Source organism: Micromys minutus, assembly GCF_963924665.1.
Source record: "Micromys minutus genome assembly, chromosome: 22".
Taxonomy (NCBI): domain Eukaryota; kingdom Metazoa; phylum Chordata; class Mammalia; order Rodentia; family Muridae; genus Micromys; species Micromys minutus.
The window spans coordinates 2045342-2056340 of NC_137957.1; the positions used below are offsets into that span (position 1 = coordinate 2045342).

General features: G+C 53.0%; 2 protein-coding genes across 2 annotated transcripts; both read right to left on the reverse strand.

Annotated features, from left to right (window-relative positions):
• Positions 1–91: 91 nt before the first annotated feature.
• Positions 92–1805, reverse strand: LOC308435147 (neutrophil elastase; the record flags this gene model as incomplete). The annotated part of the gene is made up of 5 exons (XM_080935771.1): positions 92–295; positions 413–646; positions 1062–1203; positions 1295–1451; positions 1742–1805. 5 exons carry the CDS (start codon positions 1803–1805, stop codon positions 92–94), a joined length of 801 nt encoding a protein of 266 aa, XP_080791897.1.
• A 2603-nt stretch (positions 1806–4408) lies between these two features.
• LOC308435148 (myeloblastin) lies at positions 4409–7457 on the reverse strand (the record flags this gene model as incomplete). The annotated part of the gene is made up of 5 exons (XM_080935772.1): positions 4409–4567; positions 5179–5409; positions 6170–6311; positions 6617–6782; positions 7391–7457. The coding sequence occupies 5 exons, from the start codon at positions 7455–7457 to the stop codon at positions 4409–4411; spliced, it is 765 nt and encodes a 254-aa protein (XP_080791898.1).
• Between the last annotated feature and the right edge of the window lie 3542 nt (positions 7458–10999).

The following is a 10999-nucleotide window of genomic DNA, read 5'->3' on the forward strand; positions in this document are numbered from 1 at the left end:
ACATCAGACCCAGTGTACAAAACAAAGGTTGCTTTTATTGTGTAAAATGAAAAGGGAACCTGAGGTCTATGGCAGCGGTGGTGGACAGGCTTTAGTTGGTCCTGCCCTCTTGGTCTTTGGGATGGGTAAAAGGGCGGTCGTCACTGCTGCGGCGGATAATGGAATTGATCCAATCTGCAAACTCAGCCACAGGGGCAAAGGCATCTGGGTACAATCCAGACCCACAACCTCCTCGAATGAAGGAGTCAATGCCTTGGACAAGGTTGTTACAGACCAAGGGTCCTCCAGAGTCCCCCTGTGGAGGCATCAATGTCAGAGGCTGGACCTCTTGTCACCCCCTACCCATACTCCAACACTGGGAAGTCCTCCCTGCGATCCAACCACTATCCCTGCTGCTGCAAAGGGTACTTACGAAGCAGATGCCTGCCTGCCTGCGTGGCACCAACGTGCATATGTTCACACGGCGGCGGCACATGTTAGTCACCACTGTCACGTTGAGCTCTTGGAGCAAGCTGGGCGATGGTCTGTTTGTACCCAATCTGCCCCAGCCCATGGCCAGACATGGGGTTCTGTCACCCACTCCCTGGCCCTGGGCAGGCAGCTGGGCCACCTGCACATTGGCGTTAATGGTAGCTGAGCCGTTGAGCTACAGTGGGGTGGGCACAGTTGGGGGGGGAGACATAGAACACCATGAGGTCACAGGGCACACTTGATAAGACCCCTCCCCTCGTTCCTTAGTACCCAGACATCAGGTGGTGGGAAAGTTTAAGCATTAGAGGAAGAAGTTTCTCAAGCTGCAGGGCCAGTGTATAGAAAGACACAATTAACAGTTTGTTGATCGACTATTGCTCAGAGCTTTCCATATACTATCTTATTTAAGCCTTCACCCTCCAGCCCACGGGATGGTTATTCTCCACTGTGCTGAGCTGGAAAGAGGGTGATGACGGACTGCAGTTGCTCCAGTGTGTGCCTGTCCCCCCAGCCCGTTCTGAGGGCACTTTCCCCAAGCTGAACCTCAGGACCTTTACATGAGGCTCAGGTTCCCAGACTGGCAGGCCCACCTGGATAATCACAATGTCATTCAGTAGACGTGACGGGTCAAAGCCATTCTCGAAGATCCGCTGCACAGAGAAGGTCTGTCGAGTGGGCTCCTGTCGCCGCAGATTGTGGGCTCCCAGTACTACCTGCACTGACTGGAAATTTCTACGGGCAAAGGAGGGGGGGAGAATGGGTTGGAACGCCCTCCTGACCCACATGGACGCCGAGGGCTGAGGGGGCCAGGAAGGGGACTCACCGGCCGTTCACACAGTGTGCTGCTGACATGACAAAGTTCCTGGCAATGAGTGTGGCACCACAGAAGTGACCTCCACGCCGCTGCAGAGACACCATGAAGGGCCAAGCGTGGGGCCGGGCTGGCCGGCCACCAACAATCTCTGAGGCCAGTGCTGGGCCTAGGACACACAAAGCGGAGTGAAGTCCCGAGCGGCTTAGACCCTCAATGAGAACATACGAGGTTAGCTAGGGAAACTGAGGCACAGAGAGGACAAGAGAACTAGCCCAGCTTGCCTCTAGATTTGAGACCCAACGCCTTCCCAGTGACCACCCCGGAGGCTTAGAACCCCAGTTTCCTGATAGTGGCCTTGCCACTATAAACCTTCCTGTCTTTTCCTGGGATCCTGGTGGGTGTGGATGGAGGTGAAGGAGAGGTCATGGGGGCGGACGTGTGTCTGTCTGCACTCACCGCCCAGGAGCAGGGCCAGCAGCATGGGAGCCAGAGTCCGGCTGGATAGTCGGCTGAGGACCATGGTGGGCTGTGCTATCGTGGCTCCCACAACCCTACCCAGCAGACATACTTATAGCTGGAGCCAGAGGCCGTTGCATTGCCTCATGCTGGCCACAGCCCTACTTCCTCCCAGGGACAAGGCAGTGGGGGTCATGGAGAGGTGTGTGCCCTTCAGGGTCCCCACTTCAACTTCATCCATGCTGCTGGATGTCAATGAAAACTCAGCAAGACTTCGGTCTTTTGTTTAAAAATGGGATCTTAGGACCAGACGGTGGTGGTGCACACCTTTACTCTCAGCACCAGTGGGGCACAGACACGTGGTGCTCTGTGAATTTGAGGCCAGCCTGGTCTACAGAGTTCAAGGATAATCAGGGCTATACGAAGAAACCTGATCTCAAAAATAAATAAATAAATAAGATCTCAGGTAGCCCAGGCTAGCCTCAAGCCCTTAATCCTCCCGCTTCCACCTGGTGAGAGCCGGGATGAGGGGTGAACTTCCATGCCCACTTGGAGTCCTGTATCTACAACTTTTATCCGATGGCCACAGTTCACCTCAGGCGTAGTAATAACAACACATACACATGAGAGTTTCTCTGTGTATGCGTGTGTACATGTGTGTGTGGGAGGGGATCCCTGTGTAGACCAGGCTTGCCTGGAACTCACAGTGATCCACCTGCCTCTGCCTCCTCAGTGCTGGGACTAAGGGTGTGAGCATGCAGGTCATTTTAGCCTGGGGTTCAGGGCTAGACAGCACATTGCAGCCAGCTCAGCCCTTAATTTGTTGGTTGCTTCTCACAGCACTCCATCCTGCCTGACCCTATCCAAGCCTAGGTACCCATGAGAAGAAAGTTGCCAGAGTGTGGGGGTCCCCATATGGAACCACACAGGGGGTGTACTCTTCTTCCATAATAGAGACAGGACTTGGGACCCAGCCCCCACTCTGTGGCAAGCTCCCCTCCTCTCTCTCCCAAGAGCTGCAGCCAAATCTGTTGCAAAACCAACGTTCCATCTCCAGGACAGGGCTTGGGGCGGGTGGAATCCAACGGACTTGATCAAGTGGGCAGGAAGCCAGGGCCCAACGCCCGCCAGGACTCCTCTATCCCTGACCCCCCCCCCCCCGTGAGGAGCACTGCCCTCCTTGCCCAGGGTACTCAGCTGGTGCTCCGTGTCAGTCAGACACACACTGTTTTCCTTTCTTCAACACAGTGAGCACCTACTGTATACACCACCACCCACGTCACATGGATGGAGGTACAGGGCAAACAAAGCTACATGTCAGACTGAGCACTGCCTGTATACTGTGCTCACCCATCTTCTGTGTAGGCTTAGTTTGCCTTTAGGTTTATATTCCCAGTTCCCTGCTGTGGAATCTTAAGCCCCGAATGAACCCCTCTGTGTGTCCCCAGATCCTCAGAGGCTCTACCAAAAATAAATAAATAAATAAATAAATAAATAAATAAATAAATAAATAAATAAATAAATAAAACTGTCTCAACACAGTTGGTGAGACTTGGGAACCCCTCACGGGTGTTGTTGGGAGGATTGAAAAGCGGCTGGGATTCTGGCAGCAAGCTTACCATGGGTGCACCAAGCCTTGAGCTCAGCCTCAGCACCACATAAACCAGCAGTGGTGACACACGTCACCCAGCACTCGGGAGGTGGGGTCAGGAGGATCTGGAGATCAAGGTCTTCATCAGCTACACGGGGAGTTAGAGGTTAGCCTGGGCTAAATGACAAAGGCTCCCAAAGGAAGGAATATGCCTGTGGACTCTGGAGCCTGCAGGAATGGGCACAGCGCCACCTAGTGACTGCACCGAAAGAAGCCAGAGAGCGTCAGCCTCCCACTTCTGAAGGTCCTGCCTTGAGTCTACCCTTTTCACTCCTCCAGGGCTGGCTTGTGACCTCCTTCCCTTCTCCGTGGATAGTTCCGACTCCTTTCTCTACCTCTGGGGAAAGTGAGAGGTTTCCATGTCTGCATCTCCAGGAGCAGAGCTTCTCATTCTTCTGTCCTTGCTGTGCACCGCACTCCGCCCGGGTCCATTTACCCCGCCCCTGGCTTTCCCACTGCTGTCCACTCTGCCCTCCCCCGAAGTCCTTCTGTCTGCTTTAGCTGGATCGCAACGTTCAGAGATTGTGTGAAGAATCCAGAGCTCAAGAAGCCTGGAGCTGGGGGACACTTTATCATACCCCACCAGCTACAGTTCCTCATTCAATTCTGGGATGTTTCCGGGTTCTGTTTGAGGAAACTGAGGCACAGAGGCGAGAATCTCAGGAGGGACTGAACACAATCCCTTGCGGGTCCATCATCGTGGTTGAGCTGTGAGCCTGGATTCCCCTCCGCCCTTTCCTTGCCTACACAGTAGATCGGGGCCTTTGGCACTGAGGTTCGGGCCACACCTCAGGTATATGTGGGGGTGGAGAGGAGGTAAGACAGACAGGAGACAGCTTTTAAATATATCTCAGTTTTTATTGAGTCACATGGAATAGGGGACAGAGCTGACTTTATTCCAGTGGGTGGGTGGAGGAAAAGCCTGGGGAGGTTCAGTCCACTTCACGCCATTGTCCCCGCCTGAGTCTGCTGGCCGCCCCCCCCGCTTTAGGCTGCCTGGAGCGCAGAAGAGCACCTCAGGGCTCTGCGCCCCGCAGCACATTGTGAATCCAGTCCACATACATGGACACCCGGGCGAAGAAATCGGGGAACTGGAGGGAGGCGCACTCGCGGATCACGAAGGAGTCCACTCCATGAAGAATGCCATTGCAGACCAAGGGGCCGCCCGAGTCTCCCTGAGGTAGAAGAGGGATCAGAACCCAAGCTGACAGAAGGCCAGTCAGGACGAGGGTATATGAGACCCACGGCATGACTAGGAAGCGTTCATTAGCTTCATGTTGGCTACAATCTGAGTGGGTCCAAAAGGGAGGCACCACAAAAGCGCCAAGTACAAAAGAGCGCCTGTTGTGTTGCAGGGGCCCAGGGCCGGTCCACAGATGGCTGGTCCTCACCATTAGTGCTGGGAGATGGGTGGAGACCACACGTAAGAATGGAACAGACTTGTAGTGCGTCCATATTCAGATGCCCAACTTTCCGAGATGCCCCTTATCCTCGAAACCCCGGGCTCCTCAAAGAGCCCCGCCTCCCAACTCATGGAGCCCGCCCTCCAGGTCACCCACCTTGGCCAAACACCTCCCACTGGCCCAGGCATCCCCATCTCCCCACCCCAGACATCCAGATTCCTAGGAACTTACAGTCCCCTGGGATCTGCTCCTCCGTTAACCCCCACCTTTCCGAAGGCCCGCCCTCCCCCACAAGCCACACCATCGAATCAAATAAGTCCCACCGCAGGCCCCGCCTCAAAGACTCGCCTCGCCCACGGCCCCGCCCCAAGCTGAGTACTCACGAAGCATATGCCCGCTGCCCTCCGTGGCACCAGCGTGCACACGTTGTGTTCCCGGCACAGGAAGGTGACCACCGTGACGTTCAGTTCCTGCAGCACACGGGGTGTGGGCGCTTGGGTGCCCAGGCGGCCCCAGCCCATTGCCAAGCACTGGGTACCCTGGGACAGTGACTGGTCCTGCTGGGGCAGAGAGGCCACCGCCACCTGCTCGCCCAGGGAGGCTGCCCGGTTTAGCTGTCGGAAAAAGGATGTGAGAACGCGTCTCCTCCACCCTCCACCCTTTTGGCCTTTCTAGAAATTCCATCTCCTGAGCACTTGAAAGCAACGGCTGAAAACCCTGCTCTGTGAAGAGCTTCAGAACTCCCTTGGTGAACAGTCCTAGCCTTGGGGGGGGGGGAACCCTGTAGAGAACTGTTCATTTGTTTCAGAGTGAAGGTAGCAAGAGGAGACATTGGATGCTGTGCAGTGCCTAAACTCAGTTCAGTACCTTAACTTTAATTCTGACCCGGACCCTAACTCAGGTTCAGTTTCCCCGTTAACTAAAATACTGACCATAACCCTAAGCCTAACTGAGCCCTACCGATGGCCTAGTCATTCGCCCTGGCAGTAACCAAAACTTAGCCCTACTCTTAGCCCTCAGCCTAGGCTGAGTCCAAGCAGCAACCCTAAGGTTAGCATCATGTGGACATAGGCCATATGCCTACCCTGACACCAGGACTTAGATCAAACCCTAATTCTACCTCAACCTCTACCCTTATCCTGTATCTGATCTTGGCTCTGACCTTAGCCCTAAACCACACGCTAGCTGCAGGCCTAACCCCAGGCCCAGACCTAGCGTGAGCACTAACCAACGGCACCAGACAAGAACCACAGCCAGGTCAGAAGCTGAGAGACAGACCCCTTCCCATACTATGGCAGCTTCATGGTCCCAGCACGGCACATAGTAGGTGTGCCCCAAGTGTCTCCTGCAGGAATGGATGCCCGACTGACCGACCTGAAGGAGAAGCACGTCGTTGAGGGTCTCCTCAGGGTTGTAGTTGTTCTGGAAGACCTGGGTGATGGTGAACTTCTGTTGCTCGGGCTCCGGGCTCAGCAGGTCGTGGGCACCCAGCACCACAGTGACAAGCTGCCAGGGGCTGCGGTTAAGGTTGTGGGATATGGTTTGCAGGAAAAGGGATGGAACCCGTTCTTCAACATGTTACCAAGTGCTGCCAACCCCTCACTGGGGGATTCGAGGAGGTGTCTTTACCCCTAACCACTCCCCTACCCCCTCAGTGCAGGGATTCTAGGTGAGGGAAAGGCGCTGTTGGGGTAATCTGGAGAAGACATCGGGAAAGAGGTGAGGTAGTTATAGAGGGAAATGTTGGGAAGGGAGACTCTGAGCGCCCAGCCAGGGTTGTCACTTCAGACCTGCCCTGTCCTCCCTGTCCCCTGGACTCACATGTCCTGCAGGCAGTGGGCAGCTGTCAGTACGAATCTTGGGTGGATCAGCGTGCCACCACAGAAGTGGCTCCCAGGGGACCTGGTCAGCTGCAGGGATGCCACATAAGGCCGAGAATGGGGCTGGGCTTCATGCCCACCCACAATCTTGGAGGCCTGGACGGCGCCTGGGGGGGGGGAGGTAGATGTCAGCCTGAAGGTTCTGGCCATGAGAGCTACAGAGTGTTTTCTCTACAGCCTTAAAGAGACCCAGGCTGGCCTTGAACTCACAGAGATCTGAGTGCCTCTGCCTCCCAAGTGCAGAGATTAAAGGTAGGCACCATTAAGCGTGGTGGTAATTCTTGATTCCCTGGAAATTCCTCCCTACAGTGAGAGTCTGTGGGTGCTTACACATAAAGTAAAAACCCATCAAGGGCTGAAGCTGGTGCTGGGGTTCAGTGTGCAGAGCCCTCCCTTAGCAGGTACAAAGTCCTGGACCCCACCTCCAGTACCACAGAGACGCAGCATGGTGGTAGGAGCTTGCCACCCTAGTACTGGGGAGGCAAGACGTGAGGACAGGGAGGTCAAAGCTGATTGGCTATAAAGTGAGCTAAGGCCAGCCTGAGCTACATGAGATCCTGTCTGAAAAAGAACCCTAAAACAGAAGTAAACCAGTCAATGCCAAGGTTCCCCTTCTTCATCCTTTCCTCCTAAGCATTCAGCCAGGAGATGCCCTGACCTTCCCAGCTATTCTGGAAGGGTGCTCATTGACGGACAGCCCTACACCCCCACTCACCACCAAAGACCAGGACAAGCAGCAGGAAGGAATGGATCCCATTGGGGGATGGGTGGCTTCCAGCCATGGCCAGGCTCCTGCATCCTACTTGCTGGGCCCCTCTTATAGCCCAGCCCTGTGGGGAGCCGTTGGATGGTGGCTAAAGGCTGGGTCCAACTTCCTCTTTCCAGCCTGGGGGCCCAGGAATGTTTGCAGTGGGGCAGGATGCAGGGGACTCTCTGGAGGCACAGGAAGCCTGATGCCACCAGTATGTGCTGAGGGTCCTGGGACAAGTCGCTTTAACACTCAGCTACTATTCACAGAGCGCTGTGACCCCCCCAGCTGATGACTTCCGGCCTGGGTTTTACCCTGGGAGTTCATTGTCTCTCCTCTAATATGGTAGCGTGTGTGTGTGTGTGTGTGTGTGTGTGTGTGTGTGTGTGTGTGTGTGTTCATTTTAAGCAGAGTTGCATATAGTCCTGGTGAGCCTTGAACTATGTATCCAAGGGTGACCTTGAACTCTTATTCCTTCTGCCTGAGCATCCTGCATGCTCTGATGACAATACACACTTCCACACTGGGATCATTTCCTATTCTTTTCTCTTTACTGTTTTATGTCCATACAAATAAATATATCTTTATTACATATGTTCTTGTTTCTTTATACTTTATATATTTATTTATCTTTATTTTTTTATTTGTATATTTAGTTTTGCACCAGCCTGTGTAGATACACATGCATGGAGAGGCCTGAGGCTGACACTAGGTACCCTCCTCAGTGACTGTCCACCTAGTATTGAGGCAGGGGCTCTCTTTAAGGTTCCAGTCAACTACTTGTCTAGCTAGTTGGGGAAGAGGTGCCCCTATTTTTTCCTGGGCCTCTTTCACAGACGCTCGGGGATACGAGCAGGCTGCCTCCGCTGTGGCACGTACCTGGGTTCTGAGGACTAGAGTTCCAGCCCTTTCTTCTGCCACAGCGCATTACCCACTGAGCTATCTCCCAGCCCCATTCCCTCCCCATCCACCCCATTTATTAAATCCCAAACTAACCCAGAACTAACCTTAATCCTCCTGCCTCCACTTCCCAAGTGATGGGGTCATAGAGCAAATATATTCATTTATTATACAATAGTCTAGCACAGAGGTAGGGGCTCACATCTTTAATCCCAACCCTCAGGAGGCAGAGACAGAAGGATCTCTGTGAGTTAAAGGCCAGCCTGGTCCAGAGCAAGTTCCAGGATAGCCAGGGCTACAGAGAGAAACCCTGTCTCAAAACTAGCTGACTAAATAAATAAATAAATAAAAATAGTCTAAACCCATAGAATACTAGGATATAGCTAAGTGTTGAGCACTTACCTTGTATGCAAAAGGCCCTGGGTTCTATCCCAGTATTACAAAGTTAATTTACTTCATTCCTTTATTCGCTCACTTATCTGTGTATGCATGTTGTGCACGTGTGTGCACATGTGTGGGCCAGAGGATAACTGTCAAGGGTCAGTTCTCTCCTTCCACTCTGTGAGTGACCAGGAGTGAACGGAGCCCCTCAGGTTTGGCAGCAAGCTCCTTTCCATACTGAGCCGTCTCAGTGGCTCATATGGAAAGAAGAAAATTCATTAAATTAGGTTGAAAGAATAAACCACACAAAGAGAAAGAAACTACAGGCCTGGTGGGCTGGAGAGAGAGAGAGAGAGTGAAAGAGAGAGAGAGAGAAGGTTGTGTGGTTTCAGTTTGAAATGAAGCCTAGCTGGCAGAGGTCCACAGAGTTCCGGGACTTGCCTCTCTGTTCCCAGACTTCTTACACAACTCAACGGCTGGATGACTGTCAGTTCACAGCAATCTCACCCTCAGTGGTCCTTCCTCATCCCAGACCCCTTCCTGCTTAAGATCAGGACCCTGAGCCCTCTGAGCAGACTCAGAGTCCCTGGGTGATACAGACCCCGGCTTCCCTTCTCCTCAGGGAGAATGCACTGACTTCTGCATCTGGTGCTGTCTCATGCCAGGCTCAGGAACCATCACGTGTCCTGGTCAGGGCTAAGTGGACCTCTGAGACCTATTTATTCTTCTGACCATTTTGAGACAAGATCTCAAACTCTCTATGACACTAAGGATGACCTTGAACTCTTAAAAAAATATTTATTTATTTACTTATTTGTTGGTTTTCAGTTTGGTTGATTTGGTTTGCTCCTCTGTGTAGCCCTGGCTGTCCTGGAACTCACTCTGTAGACCAGGCTGGCCTCGAACTCAAAGATCTGCCCGCTTCTGCCTCCCAAGTACTGGGATTAGGACCTTGAACACTGATCCTCCGGTCTCCGCCTTTTGGTTTCCAGAATTACAACGAAGAATGTTACGTGATCACAGGCAGCCTCCTGCCCTCACTCTGAACCTAGCCCTGGTTCTTCAGTGCCTGACTGACACCCAGACTCCTCAGCTAGGCCCTGTGTCTGCAAGAGTTCACTTTCCCCAACTCCACACGGAGATCCTGCCCTGGAAGACCCAAAGTGCCCCTTCTCCCACTTGTCCCCTGCAGGCCGCAGCTTCCTCCTTCTCCCTAGGACCACCAGTTAGGAGCCTTCTTTCAACACTTGCTCCTCCTCTGTAGACGGAGACTGAGGCCCAGGGCTTGTCCACATTTCTCTGTCCCTCCTTTGGGCTTCTATACCTTCAGCCCCCTGAGATGAGACAGTATCATGACTGTGGAGGGCTTAGCTGGGCCCAGCGACCCAGGAGCTGTGCCAAGGGCTGCTCCCCGGGGATTGGTCCATCCCTCTCCTTGGGTCTGTGTGAGCCACTATAACCCTCTCTGTCATTTATTTTTTTGAGACAAGGAGACAGAGTCTTTCTGTGTAGCCCAGGCTGTCCTGGAAGTCACTTTGTAGACCAGGCTGGCCTCAAACTCAGAGATCTGCCTGCTTCTGCCTCCTGAGTGCTGGGACTGAAGGCATCGCCACCGCCGCCACCTGGCATCTGTGCATGTTTTACAGACACCTGTAGTCTAGTGCTACACTACCTACTCTAGAACATTAAACATCATTTTTCAGATGTACTTATTTCATATGTGCAAGTCTTCTGCCTGCCAGTGTGTCTTGTACTGCATGTGTGCCTGGTACACACTGTGGACAAAGGAAGGGACCTAATACCCTGGAGCTGGAGTCACAGGTGGTAGTGAGCCCCATGTGGGTGCTGGGACCTGAACCTGAGTCCTCTGTAAGAGCAGCCACAGCTCTAACCACTAAGCCATCTCTCTAGTCACCTGGGACATTCATTATTTCTTATTTGTGTATTTATTTTTCGAGACAGAGTCTCACTATGTAGCATTGTTGGTCTTTGTGTTTTTATGTGTGTGCCCTGCAGTGCCTGCATGCTCATGTATCCTTTCAAATGTCCATGTTGGGCTGGAGAGATGGTTCAGTGGTTAGAGCACTGAGGACTGGAGAGATGGCTCAGTGGCTGACTGCTCTTCCAGAGGTCCTGAGTTCAATTCCAAGCAACCACATGGTGGCTCACAACCATCTGTAGTGGGATCTTGGCGCCCTCTCCTGGTGCACAGCCATATATTCAGGCAAAACACTATATACATAATAAATAAATACATCTTTAAAAATAATAGGGAAAATCAAACGTCTACGTTTT